Here is a 14,513-nt window from a genome sequence, read left to right on the forward strand (position 1 = left end):
TTTCTTACTCATAGTGTATTGTCATCTTCTTCCTGCCATCCTACCCACTCAATGCGTCAGAGATCTAAGGCTTGATTTTTTAATTTTTTTTTCTTTTTTTTCTTCCCTGCCTTCTCTGCTGAGCAGGGAATATCCAAGCCTTCAGTTTCTGGTGCATCATGTGAGAATTTTTTTTTCCTGTTATATTTTTCTTTTTTTTCTTTCTTATTTTTTTCTCCATCTGCTGAGACATAATTCCCTCAATCTATTGGCTTTTTTACTGGGGTGAGTTGGCTCACTGGTGCAAGAGGACAGAAGGCCAAGTAGATCAGAAGAGGGGCTTAGCACAGAGGCAGCTTCCTTAAATTGTCCCTCATATTTGCTTTCCTTCATAACATTGCTTTTAAATCATTGTAAAGAGGACAAGGTTTCTGCCTGGTCAGAAATTCTATCCCAAGTGATGTGACACCATTCAGACAGTTCTTTTATCTTAAGGAAGGGGGGATGTCCTTTTCCTTTCCTTATTCATGCTCAGTGAGGCATTTGCCATCCTCAAACTGAGGCACACCTGGGGCCAGGGATCGCCTCAGTGTGTCATTTGTATGGGATTTTAATCTCCTATTTGGCAAAGCAGAAGTTCTGTGCCAAGTTTTGGATACAACATCAACAGAGAAATTAATGGTCTTCAGAGGGAATGTACTATAATGTCTTATTATCAACAGTCTTCTGAATTATGAAGTAAACAAAAAAAAAAACCCCAAAAGACCCCACCCTGTGCATTTAATTAAAAAGACAAAACAAAGCACAGCTTTTTCATTAACTGTATTTGGTGTACTTACCTTGCGAAACTCCAAACCAACCAGGCTGTTCCTGAGGTAAGTTTGGCCTGACTTCCAGCTACTATCCTATGCATAGGTTCCCTTTGGAAAAGCAGAAGGAAAAGACAAAGCTGAAAGTAGCAGAGAGTATGTTTCAGTGCAGGACAGGTCCCACTGAGCAGAGAGAGCAAAAAGCAGTAGAATCTGCTCCATCACACTTTGCTGGGTCAAAACGCAGTGTGCTTTGTCCTCTTCCCTCTAGCACAATGGCTACATTCCCTGTCTTGGAGCAAGAAACATTATTCCAGAACGGTACCTGGAGCTATCGAATTCCAGCCCTGCTCTACCTGCCGCGGTTCAGCATGATCCTGGCCTTTGCTGAGGAACGAGAGGACCTGGTGGATGAACATGCCAAGTTGATAGTCATGCGCAGAGGCATGTACGACCCAGCCACGCAGCACGTTCAGGTACCAGTGCCGGGAGGAAACAGGGGACACTGCCCCCTCTTCTGCCCACCTGCTCCCACCAAGTTGAATGTATTTGCCCTCTTGCTGTAGGGACAGGGCAGCTTCTTCTCTCCAGGTACAGGAGACAAATCTGGCTATAAATAATGCACATCTCGTTATAACTGCTGGGATTCAAACCTATAGGCAGCTGTTGGGGGGACTAAAATGGAATAGATATTCTAGGGGCAGGTTTGACCCATCATTGCAGAGCTGGGGATGCAGATATAGAGATGGGACAAAAGTCCTGTTGTACTGGGAAAAGTGGAGAGGCAGAAATACCTCAAGGAAGAGGAAGAAATGCCCCAACATTAGGGAAGAGTAAACAAGCAATCAGTGACTATTCTTCTCTATTTTAATTTATCATTTTAGGACTAATTTCTGGTATAAAAAACAATTGAGAATAGCTAGTATCCCCATGCAAAAAAAAAATGTCTGGTTTGTTGGTGCCAGTGAATTGGCTACCTTATTAACCTACCAGTTATTATTAACAGTTATGCTGCTGGGTGGCTGGGGGTGGTGGAAACTCTATTTATAATAATTTTTTTTGCATATGCAAAGGCATTAGTGTCTTAGGGGAAAGAAAAAGTAATTCTATTTTTCTATTCCAAACCTTCATTGGTTGTCTTAGATTTTAGACTTTTAAGAGCTGGAGTCTGTCTAGCAGAAGCAGCTTGCAGTGTCATACCATTCAGGTAACATCTTGTGTAACTCCCTGTAATTGAGTTAGTGGGGTTCAGTTGGTCATAAACTTAGTAATCTGTGTTCACATGCTAGAGTTTCTTAAAATGGAAATAGTAAACTTTCAAGAGAAGTTAATATTAGTTGGATAGAAAAAGGTAAGATATGAACAAAAAGGCTAATCAGCAAATCAGGGCAGAAAAGCTAATTAATATAATCTTACTGGAAATTACTGCTTTGCTTACCAAGCGAATAGCATTATATAGTCATAGTTTTCTAATTGCAATGTTAGTGTTAGAAACATGATTGTGTTATGTGCTATTCATTTGAGGAAAACAGGGCTTGCTGGGTAGTTATACCAGCTCTGTGACCTATTTTCTGAGTCAGACAGCTCAGGGTCCAAATCTCCACACCAGAGCCACGCAATAAGCCCTAGCAAGGCGCCTCAGTGTATGCTGGGTTGCCCATTCACCTACATTCACATCAAAGTGGAGGAAGAGGAACCCAAATGAAAAGGGATTTGCCATCATCCAGGATGCTTGAAAAGGGCTTGGGTTTCTCTGTGACTTCCTAAAAAACATTGACGCAGCACAGTGTGTACTAGCACACTTTGACCACTGGGCATGTCTGTGTGCCATATATATATTTGTGAGGATTTCTGAATATTCAGCTTCTGTAGCTTTTTAAAGGGTGTCATCAGCCACCAGCTGCATTGAAATATGGAGCTATCAGTTTCTCAGGGAGTAGTTATTGAAAAGGACATAACCCCCATGCTTGGTGAAGTGTACATGCTTTGTGTCACCTAAATAATTTTCACTTGCCTTTGGCGATGCCAGATTATTGTCTTCCCATTTCTTGCTCTATCCATTATCCTTTTTCTGTTCCTCTCATGCTCTTGTGTAGCTTTTATCCAGGCATCCTTGCACTGTAATGTGGGTCTCTTTGTAACAGTGTGTTCCATTCTTGTCTCCCTTCCTATGGGCCCTGGCAGTGGAAAAGGATGGAGACCCTTGTCAGTGCACGGCTGGAAGGCCACCGGTCCATGAACCCCTGCCCAGTATATGATGAGGTCTCGGGGAAACTCATCTTGTTCTTCATAGCCGTCCCAGGAAAGATCTCTGAGCAGCATCAGCTGAAGACAAAGATCAACCTGGTACGTCTCTGCTATGTCACGAGCATGGACCAAGGACGCACCTGGAGCACTGCCCATGACATCACCGACAGGACCATTAGGAATGAGTACAAGAACTGGGCCACATTTGCGGTGGGACCAGGTCATGGGTTACAACTGCTCAACAAGGCCCGGAGCCTTGTGATTCCTGCCTATGCCTATCGTATCTTGGACCCCAAGCAACACCCCACCCCTCATGCCTTCTGCTTCATCAGCTCTGACCATGGGACGACGTGGGAGAAGGGGAACTTCGTGGGGGAGGAGAGCGCGGTGGAATGCCAGGTAGCAGAGGTACATACCTGTGGCAGAAAGGTCCTTTACTGCAATGCAAGGAGCAACAGGGGAGCCAGGATCCAGGCTGTCAGCTACAACCACGGGCTGGACTTTGAGGGAGGCCAGCGGGTTGAAACGCTAACAGAACCTCCCTCTGGATGCCATGGAAGTATTACTGCCTTTCCACCTCCCTCGAATGCCAGATGTCAAGATAGTTGGTTACTCTACACTCATCCTACAGACCCAAGAGGTCGAAAAGATTTAGGAATTTACCTCAACAAAAGCCCTTTAAATCCAGCACACTGGACAAAGCCCAGCATACTCTTCAAGGGCCTGTGTGCTTACTCGGATCTGCAGTACATGGGCGTTGGGCCTGATGGCTCACCTTTGTTCTCCTGCCTCTTTGAATATGGGACCCACAGACAATGTGAAGAGATGATTTTTGTCATGTTCACCTTGAAGCAAGCCTTTCCCTCAGAACACTGAATCTCAAGCCTTTCCATCAGCATCCCTTTGAAAACCATCTTTGCTGATACTTTATGCTGTCATTTCTCATCTCTCAGTAAAAAGTCCTCTTTTACTCCTGCTGCACACAGGAGTAAAATTAGGTGTTGGCTTGTTGTGTCTGTAGATTGTGAAGTCCATTAAACATACCACAACTTAACATGTTTGGTTTTTATTTCCTATTGTCTGTTCTCACTTTTTGCCTTTCTCTTTGGCTGTCATTTTACACATCATGAGCCCTAAACAAGTCTGACCTTTGTATAGGGCTTCTCAGCTTGAGGTCTCTGATAGACTTCATCAGGGACATGTGTGCTGACAGCACAGGGACTGCAAGGGAACAGATGACAGCAGGGTTATGCTGAGTGGTCTTTAGTAAGTTGTGGAGAAACTTCTAGAGAGGGCACTGGGCTTACTATCCTATATCTGCTGTTGTCTTCTTCAGGAAATTGCTTTGGCTCTGGTAAGGGAGCACTGCTTCTTGCAGCCAGTGTAGGAATGTGGGCACTTGTAATTTCCAGGGCTTTTTGGCTTCTTATTTCAGCAAGGCCATGTGATGCCTTGCTCTTGGGATATTCCTTGCCAACTTCTTCAGTGTGTTTGGGGCTGCCTTGCTGCATTCCCAGGCACCCCAGAGGCTTCTGTCTAACTTAATCTTCTCCTTACTTCCCATGCTGTGTTTCCTTGCTTACTTGCCCTTTTGCTTACACTGCATTGAGAAGGTGCAGTTTCTCCTGTGTAAGAAAACCATAGCCTTTTGTGCTCTGGCTCCTCCCTCTCCCTGGGCAGTGACAGTAAGAGTCATTAAGGGCACCAGGAGCCTTCGATGTTGGGGGACAGAGCAAATGGCAAGAATGCCATTTTGCCTATATGGGAACTGCAGGATCAGGACAGGTCTGCAGAGGGAGCTCCCAATTTAGAGTCAGGAGGGGAAGTACTTGCTGGTCTTTTAACGCAAGTGTCAAGCTATAATCCACATAGCAACTATTCTTATTGTTGACAACTCCGTGTCTTGTTATTACAGAGTATTATTGGCATATGAGGCACTATGTCAAACAAATAACATTGCCCCACTTTCAGCACAAAAGCGTCAGTGTCAGAGGAAGAAGAACTGACCAAGGCCTGAGTAGCATAAAACATTCAGGCTGGAAGGCTTTCCAGTGTAGACAGTTTTTCAGCAGATTTCTGAAGGAAACAGCTCTACTTTTGGTGAGAGAGACACTATTCTACTACTATACAGTGTGTTTTCTTGAAAGGAGGCACTCTACAATGACTAGGCAAGGGACTGACCAGAAACAAATGGCTACCAGGTGAGACACATCAGAGCAGATGGAGCTAGGAAAGTGTTACCCATGCCTCTGGACAAAATTCTGCACTTGAACCAGTCTGTGCTTGTTTCCTGTGTTTTGTCTCCTGTGTGTGTGCACGTTCAACAACCACAAGGAAAATATGTTTGTTTGCCCTCTTGGTGAAGAAAACCAACTGCTTTTCAGAGGTCTCTCAGAACACATCCCCTTTGGTGAACACTAACGAGTCCCATAGAATCCTTTGCAGTGTTACTGCTCAGGTCCGTGAGTCTGCTTGCACAGTGCTCCTATCCTTGCCTTTTACTACTGACAGGTGGGAAAAGAGGCCCTGACTTTCCTCACTACAGAGATGTGTTTCAGAGCACCTGGATGCTGCATATACCAAGGGAGTGAAGGGGTCTTGTGACCTTCACAGATACACCTGTACCTTGCCAAGCCTTTCCCAAGCAGCAGGTCAGTAACACACTGGGCTGGAATAGCACAGAGGCTCAGGTAGCCAGTACTTTTTGGGTATTACTCATATGCTCTTTGGATGTAGGCCAGAGTCTAAATCACCTTTGTGGCCAACAGCCTGTGACTGATGCCTAATGAGGGAGAAGTATATTTAGACTTCAGCAAAGCTAACTGCTGCCCATAGACTTAACCTCTTCATCAGGTACTATGGAATACCCTAGTTTCATGACACAGAATTGCATACTTGAGATTTTATCTGGCCAAGCCTGGCAGTTCCCATGCTGATGCAACGACCAGGCTGAATATAAGTGAGGAGGGTGGGTGACCACTGTACATCTTGAATGATGCCGTAGACAGTATTTATTTACTGGTTCTGGAGAGGCTGATGTGTGGACACTCATCTGGTACAGTACTACCTGGACATCTATAGCAAACCATTTAGATAAATTATCTTTTGTAGTGTCTTGGAGATAAGATATTATTCCAAGCTAATAAGCCATAGGGATCACAGAGCTGTTTATATTAGGGATTTGGATTCACCTTTTGAGAAACTGGAACCGTACTGTGTTTTCTTTAAGGACCAAGAAATACTCAGAGAAACCGGCCTGCATATTCAGTTGCCATAATCATCTTAGAACCCTTCCCCTTGTTTTTGTCTCCAAATCAAGGAGTAGTGTGTGCCTGGACATGGGATTTGAAGGAAACAGCAAAATAACAGCAGCTTGCTCAAAATCTGTGTTGGTGGTGGGGTGGGATAGGAGCTAAGTATGCAGCTAATTAGTCTAATGTCTAATGAGGGATTGTACCTGTTACCTGGTGTTAGTTTGCAGAAGATCAGGAGAAGCCCTCCAAACAATTTAATTCTATCAAAACTCATGTTGTGAGTAGCTCTGCCCACTCTGCATCCAGATACATGTCTGTTGCATGGAGAGCACTGTGAGGTCAAGCAGTGGTCGATGTTTAGAGCTGTTCTGCTTCCTGCTGCAGCTGTGCTCCAGAGAAGCTACTGGAGGTACCAGAAATCCCAAGGATTCGGTGCAGGTGAGGTCAGCAATGCACTGTGGCTAGGCAGGGCTGGCAGAGCAACTGCATGGTGCCCTTGCCATATGCAGATTCTCATTTTGGTTGGGAGAATAGAGTTTGTAACCACTCTGTAGCTTACAGCTACTGTCCACTGGCAGAGCCACTTCATGCCATTTAATGTCTGATTCCATTTAGGCACCAGAATCTGTAGGATTTTGTCTGCTAAAGGCCTGTGTGGATGCTGGTGGAGCTGAAGGCCAGGTTCAGCTGAGCTAATTTTGGTGTGCAGACAGCGCTTGCTCAGCATGGACAGGAAGCCCTGCACGACGCAGTTCTGCTCATCTAGCAGGGCCCTGTTCTGGCCACACAGCTTTAGGCTACTGCTGCTGCCCACAGTTTCATCTCAGTGCAGTGGCTAAGCTGGACACTGCAGCCCAAGCCTCTGCATAACTGAAAGCCACAGGAAGGCTTACAGGGATGGATGCTGGGTTGTGCTGGTTCACTCTCCTTTACCCACCCACACATTCTGGCCTCCCCGAGTGCAGTGACAGTCTCTTCTCCCCTGCCTTGCTATCCGTGCAGTACACAGCATAGCACTTCATGCATGGTCCAGGTCCTGCAGTTCCAGCACTTCTCCTGGCTCTGGGAACCAAGGGTTGCATAGGGCTAGCAGGGTTTGCACCTTTGCCTCTGGACTTTGAGTCCCAACTCAGCTGCTGCTTTCAGTACAGCTTGAATGTGGATGTGCAGAGGGCAGAGTGGTTGGGGGTACAAGATAGACAACCAAAATTGCCGTGCAGGCAGTGCCCCTGTAGGAATGTCCTGGCATTGCTGCAAATATATCTTGGAGATGCAGCACTAAGCATGCCACACAGCATAGCTGAGAGCCAGATGTACAGACAAAGAAAAGGGAAGTGAAAGCTCCAGTTCTCCCCTCTCTGACGCAGGTTGCAAGACACGCCTTTGCTCTATTCCACCTTTGGGGATTTAGAGTAGGAAAGATCTTTGAATCCATCTCACAGTAGCTGACAGGGAACTTTGGTCAAAAATCCCCAGCACAAATCATCCTTTCAGTCTGCTTCTATGCATGGAGACATGCAGTAGTAATTTTATTTTTTTCAATTCTTTGAAGTCCTCTCCTCACACCTATTTAGATATGAGGACTAGTCAAGGCAGGAATGGGGCAGCCAGTGCTATGTATGCTAATGCACAGTGTGTTTTTGATCAGAGGTTTATTTATTCCCAATGGAGACCTGTGGTGGGTAGGACAGACAGACAGGAAAAAGATGAAAACTCAGAGGATCTGGCAGTAGATCATAAATTGGACAGGAGGCCACTAAAGCCTGGGGGACTGAATCTATGAAGAAGCAGAAGAGATCACCAGCTGGCACTTTTGGACACAAAGCAGGAGGGAAAGGCGGGGAACATGGGCTTGCTAGTCACTTCAGCGGCAGTATGAAGAGGGAGAATGGGGGCTGCAGGGATATGTCACACTCCCTCTCTGAGCTGTTTGAGTTGAGGAAGTTGTCCGTGGCTGAGTTTCCTTTCCCTCTCTGCGCTATTGAAACAGGAAGCTGCTGAGCTGAAGCTGGCTGGTCGTTACACACAGACACACAGGCGGCTCTGGCAGCTCCTGTGTTGGTATTCAGGTTTCTTCCAGCTCCAGAGATGGATCAGTGCTGGTACCACGGCAACATCACTCGCTCCAGAGCTGAAGATCTGCTCTCCAAAGTAGGCAAGGACGGCAGCTTCCTTGTGCGGGCCAGTGAGTCAATTGCTTCAGCATATGCACTCTGCGTGCTGTAAGTACAGCGTTCACCGCGCCCTCAGCCCACACTGCTGTCCCTGCTGGGCAGGGGTCACCCCTGCCTCCTCCCCAGCACAGAGGTAAACAGGTGCTGTACTCACTGGGAATATGCAGCCCCCATCACAGCACAGCTGGTTTCATCAGGCTGGGCCATGGGGTGGGCAAGGGTTAGGAGCTAGGCTGAATAAACCCACAGTTACGTACACGCTGCTCTTGCCCTTGATTCAAAAGGAGACAATGGTCAAAGGCATTGCTGCTGTGCTCTGAGAGAAATTAACCTCTTGAACTTCTGGCATGTCTTAACAACCAGGGTCAAGTATTTATCCTTAGTGACCTAAGTCCTGAGCCTGGGACCTCCCAGGCACTTTTCTTGCTCTGGTTCAGTGTATATTTGAGCTCCCTGCTTGTACTGTGTTGCATTCAGCAAAAGGCTTGAAATAGTTCCTGCAGCTGTGCATAGTATATCCAGCAGAGCAGTGATTCCACCTGCCTCGTTAATGTGACCCATGGAGTAAATATTTCATGTGGGAAAGAGGGAGAGAAGTCCTGGCAGTGCTGATCTCCCCATTCTGGGTTAGGTCAGAGACCAAGGCCTCCGACCCTGGGTTTGTGAGGAGCAGATTTTTTTCCTAAAGACAGGAGAGCAGGGGTGAGAGGAGACTGAAGTCAATAGGTAAAATTTGAGACATTTGACTTTGTCTTACAGAGAGATCAGACAGTTGCTCCTTGCTTAGCAGAGATCAAGAGAGCCCTTGTGGGACCCTATCAGATCCTCTTGTCTGCCATTTTGCAACAGATCAATAAAACTCGTTTCATCTGTACCCCACATTACATTATAAGCAAGTTTCTCGTTTTCTGTCTGAAAGCATATTTCCTATAGTGGTGAAGGTGGTTTATGACTCTGGGCTAACTGCTTGTCTCTGAGGTCGGATTCTGGTGACAACGCTGTCTGCTGCAGAGCAGCATGGGGCTGGGTAACTGCCCCGTGGGCATAGGTGTTGGACTGCCAGGGAGTGGTGGCTGGGGAGTGGGGGTCTTCACAAGGTGCAGGGACCCTCGGTGCTTGCCTGTTAAGGTGCTTGTAACAACATAGGGAAGAGTTTTGTCTTTCTGAGGAGAGCAGAGAAAGAAGGGCAGCTGCAGATGAATAGCCAGGAGGGACTAGCAGGAGGGAGGAGAGACAATCCTGTAAAAGGGGCTGAGGGCCCAAGTGGTCAGTCAGGGAACAATTTACTAGAACAGACTGTTGCTTCCATGGAGCGATTTTAGTATTACAGCATTGATTTGACTTGTAACCAGTATGTACACAAAATATTTTCACCGACTGATGGTGGGGATTATAGAAAGGGAAGGTGCTGCAAAAATGCCTACTAACGTGCATTTGCATAAGTTTTTCCATTGTAAATGTTTATGCAGTCAGCTTTGAAAGCCTTTTGTGACTTGAGAGACATGGGATCAGGAAATAGAAACAATATAATGACCATGATTTTCTGAACCGGGAGCCAAAGGTTATATTCTTAAATCCATTCTGAGGTAGCTAATATGAACAGCTTGATTAAAGAATTGGGGAGCACCCAGCCTTGCCAGCCAAGAGCAGCTGGATCAGAGGTGCAAAGGCCTGGCATTAATTATGTCTGGAAAACATCACACAGACTGCCGTCCAACGATCTGACAAGTTTTCAGCTTATGCTGGTTTGCAGTTAGTTTGTGGAGTGATGGTGAATAAATCTTTCTCTCTGAATGTCATCTCCAAAAAATGGGCACCTTTGCTGAAGCTGAAAACTTCCTCAGAGATGTATCAGTTTCAGCTGTGCTATTGACAGGGAGGTGTTTGAAGTTTGAGCTTTTCAGTTACTTCTGTTTAAAAAATAGAGAGGCTGGAGACAAAGAATGGGAGAGTGGGAAACTGAAAGGCTGGCTGCGCATTGTTTCCACAAAAGAGAATTATGTTAAAAAGGAGCAGGTGTCAACTGTGTATACATATGGAAAACAAAAAACCATGAAATTTGCTCTGAAAAAGAAATGTCATATTCTACAAAGCTGTAATATTTATTGTGCAGATCAATAAAGACCCAGCAAAACATTTATTATTATAATATCATAGAATGAAATAATGATTTCTTCAAAGAGCTGCTTTAGAAAAACACGGTTTATATAAATGTCGACAAGTAGGGGAGGTGTATTTGGAGAGCCTTTTAAGAGTGCTTTACCTCCTTTTCTGAAATTTAGAGCAGTAGCATTTAGAGGGTGAAAGGCTGGGAAATGCTCCTCACCCTGAACGGCTTTCCCCTGTTCGGGTCACACTGCCCCATAAAAGGCAAGAAGCAAAGCCCTTTTCCTCCTCCTTTCTCTATGCCTAAATCATTTGACCTGTCAGTTTATTGACAAGAAATGGGCTCTTTTACTCATCTGGAGATGAATGCCTGAATCCTGAAATCCAAAAAAACCTGTTCAGTGTTCCCTGCACCTTTCCTGGTACCATTCCTCCAGGGGATCTTCTGCTGGCAGTTCAATCATGAATGGCTCCAGGACTAGCAACACTTTTAGAGGTGACACTCAAGGACCAGCTGCAGCTTTGGGACCCCTCTAATAGGACCCTGCCTGTGAGATGTTGTTTCCAATGCTGTGTCTCTGTCATGCTGCACTCGGCACCAGTTCTAGCACAGCAGCCCTGTTTAGTGCTCCAGACACTCCCAATATGCACATCATCACCTGTGCATGAAAACATATAAGCAGGAGGGGAAGGAGAAAATTCTCGCCTTGTCACACTGTTACGTCCTCTGATTGATTAAGAGGACAGGAAGATGACAAGTACTTGGGGACTTGTTTAAACTGAGGCTGATGTTTTATTTACCCTCCACATGGACAGTCTGAACAATAGCTGAGCAATTCTGAACTCAACCCAGCTTTTAGGGAGGACCTAAAATGTGGTGGTAACTAGGACCACATAACTTGACAGTCAGGATGCTGAGGAGAGGAAGCCTAAGGGTAAAAGTGGAGTAAGAGTTCCAGTCTTCTCCATCTGCACATACTAAATTAGGGGACTGGCAAGGAGGATTCCTGCTTTTGATCCTAGGAGTACTCCTCCCTTCTCCTGACTCACCCAACCGCCCTTCTTTCATGTTCTTATACTGACCTTACTTGTTCTCAGTTTAAACCTCTTTACAAGCATTATGACAGCAGCCTTGTGCAGTTTATGTGATGGGGCAGTTTCTGTGAAGGACACGTGAGGGTCCTCTTGTGAGCAGGAGCCATTGGGCTTCTTCATTTATCAGTTTCATAATCTACACACACACAAATTGTCTCTGCTGCATAAGTAATTTTCCTTAGCCCTATTTGCATATCAGCAGGAGTAAATGGTGTAATTTATGTGCGTTGACACATAAAAACAAACCCCATACCCTTCCTTGGGGCATAGTCTCACTTGGCACTGATTGCCCTGGCATTGGTGAAATTAGCAGTGCTGTAGCTGCTCTACAGTTGCGGATCATGTCTGTGGCTTCAAACTCTGTACCAGATGTGTGAATAAGTAGACACCTATGAAATGAGTTCTTGAAACAGCTTGAATTCTTCTGCATCCTTTTTATTAATGCTATCAAAAGATGCACATTCATGTGGATACATGACCCAATCCTCCAGACATCCTGAAAAAACTTGTATGATCTACGAGGAATTTATTTTCATTTCCAATGTCTCTTTGTGACTCCTCTGCTGTATAAGGCTGCCTGAAATCCTGGCAGTCTCCTCTCCCCTGTGTGGAATGATTCTGAAAGGCATATGATGAATAGACTCACATTACAACTCTAAGAGAGATTAGGATGTTTATTGATTTGGATGTCTATTGATCTCCCTAGCTGGGGGGCTGACCTCAGCCCACATTTTGTGACAATTCCACAGGTACGGCAGTGTTTCTGTTACAACCAAGGAAGATCTGACTGTAGATTATGTCATTCTTTTGAGAAGGAAGGGGTTGAACCCCAGCACCTTTTGCTGGCTCTAAGTGGTATTGTGTCTTTTAAGTGCTTTTCAGACGACAAAAAATTTGATCAATCTATTGTTGTGAGAAAGGCAAAAATATATCTTCTAGTCAATACTTCTTGGGTGAACTGCACAAAGCTCAGCAGCTGCTGAGGAAGGCCAAGCTTACAGTGCTGTTCAGGCTTCCCTTGGACTCCCGTGCATTGATGTGACCCTCCACTGAACACAAGACTCCTCCATCCCCCCTTAAATAAGAATCTGATTGAATTTAGCTGGGACAAAATATTTGCTGTGGGTGCTCTACAGATGCACGTGTGCAGTGTACATCCACACCAGGATGGTGAGATGGGTTTTTGTTTAGGCTGTTGTTTAGGATTTGTGCATAAAAATGTGCCTGGCAATCAGCTGTTGTACTGTGATTTAGCTGAAATATGTTATTTGCTTTTTCCAATACAAGTCAATGCAAGTCAGTTTACTCATTTATTGCTGATTTTGGCTCTTTACCTTTTGGATTTCTGCTTTTTCATTTCTTCCTGAGACGCCTGCTCCACTGACAGCTAGAGCCACTTGGTGTTTTCTCTCCTTCCGGCTAGGAGAGTGGAATAATTGCCTCTGAGGTAATGCTGATATCACTTTCTGCAGTGACATCTGCAAGCTGATGTTCCTGTTTCAGTGACCAGGAACACTTCAGGTTTGTTAGTCTGCAGACTCCAGGGAAAGAAAGTGAGAAAGAGAAATGGTTTAAAACCCTTGTGCATGAAGCAGTCTATATGTCTCAGGATTTACAATGTCTTTTCTCATGGGGAGGGATGCCATAGTGAGATTCCTTTCTGGACATGGTCTAACCAGATCACCTGTGGTCTGTTCCAGGTACCGAAATTGTGTTTATACCTACCGAATTCTGCCCGATAAAGAAAATAAGCTAATTGTCCAGGTAAGCCATCTCTCTACTATTTGGTCTCACAATAATACATTTGAAAACTGCTAGTTTTCAAAGTAATTCCAGCACCAACAGAAAAAAAAAAAAAAAAGATATAAGGAATTAAAATAATGTCAGGCCAGCACAGCGCTGGTCTCCAGTCCCCTGCTGTGGAGATTTCAATCTCTGGTCCTGTCCGTAGTTGTGGCTATCAGCACACTCTAACACACATACCTTCAATTCGGTGGCACAGCCATGTTTTATGTAACTGAGAAGTTCAGCATGTGAAATAACTTTTCCTCTGAAGCCAGCTTCTTATCAATACATCATGGATCTTTTCAATTAAAAATTGTATCACAGTTGCTGTACTGTGCAGCATCCAGAGACTGTAAACTGAGTTCTGGTCTCAGGATACAGAAAGTACCAAGATTGAGGGCAAGAGTTTCAGATGTTCTGTTTATTCCTATTTTGATACAGAAGCCTAAATGAGCCACTTCCCCTTGTGATGCCACCTCCCAGCCTCCTTTTTTTTTTTTTTAATATAAATCATGAAACTTGGGGTGGGGAGGGAGGCATGGTCTCCCACAGCCCCAGGAATTTGGCATGGGTTTACTGGGCAACAGTAGGGGCTGCAGCTGACCCCTGCTCTTGGCACAGTCAGTGCTGCATGGGCATTCGCTGCTAAACAGAATGGAAATGCCCATGCTACCCAATCTGCCTTGCTAGTCAGAGCGGTTCTACAATAATTTCTCATTTCAGATGACAACTAGCTTCCCACAGTAGAAATGAAATTTCTACCAACTTCATGAGCAGCTTTTATGTCTCTCATGCACCTGCACCATGTTAGTTGTGTGTTTCCTCACATGCTTTGGGGTTATCAGTGTTTCTTTGAGATCTCCACTAAGAGGCAGCATATCTGAAAGCAGAGTCATGAGTTAGTGAGAACAGCTGAGTACTGGCAGCTTGCTTTCAGCTGTAGGCTTTTGGTAAGAGTGGTGGATTGTGTGTCCTGGGTGCACACATCCAGCTTGGCTCCTTCAAAACCCACTTTTGGGTAGCTCAGGCTGTTCTCAGGAGCCTCACTCAGCTGCAGCTCTGCA

The 14,513-nt window shown here is 45.3% G+C and overlaps 2 protein-coding genes across 4 annotated transcripts in view; both read left to right on the top strand.

The window, feature by feature from the left end:
- NEU2 (neuraminidase 2) overlaps positions 1-4,077 on the top strand; it is a 32,667-nt gene extending 28,590 nt beyond the window's left edge. For both annotated transcript variants that reach the window (XM_066326217.1, XM_066326218.1), the window contains exons 2-3: positions 1,060-1,264; positions 2,973-4,077. In XM_066326217.1, coding sequence (XP_066182314.1) covers positions 1,060-1,264; positions 2,973-3,911 — 1,144 coding nt within the window. In that variant the 3' untranslated portion in view covers positions 3,912-4,077. The remainder of the gene's footprint in view (positions 1-1,059; positions 1,265-2,972) is intronic.
- Positions 4,078-7,840: 3,763 nt separating this feature from the next.
- The window catches only part of INPP5D (inositol polyphosphate-5-phosphatase D), a 53,079-nt gene continuing 46,406 nt past the window's right edge, over positions 7,841-14,513 (top strand). For both annotated transcript variants that reach the window (XM_066326219.1, XM_066326220.1), the window contains exons 1-2: positions 7,841-8,511; positions 13,365-13,428. In XM_066326219.1, coding sequence (XP_066182316.1) covers positions 8,378-8,511; positions 13,365-13,428 — 198 coding nt within the window. In that variant the 5' untranslated portion in view covers positions 7,841-8,377. The remainder of the gene's footprint in view (positions 8,512-13,364; positions 13,429-14,513) is intronic.

Source organism: Sylvia atricapilla, chromosome 10, assembly GCF_009819655.1.
Source record: "Sylvia atricapilla isolate bSylAtr1 chromosome 10, bSylAtr1.pri, whole genome shotgun sequence".
Classification (NCBI taxonomy): domain Eukaryota; kingdom Metazoa; phylum Chordata; class Aves; order Passeriformes; family Sylviidae; genus Sylvia; species Sylvia atricapilla.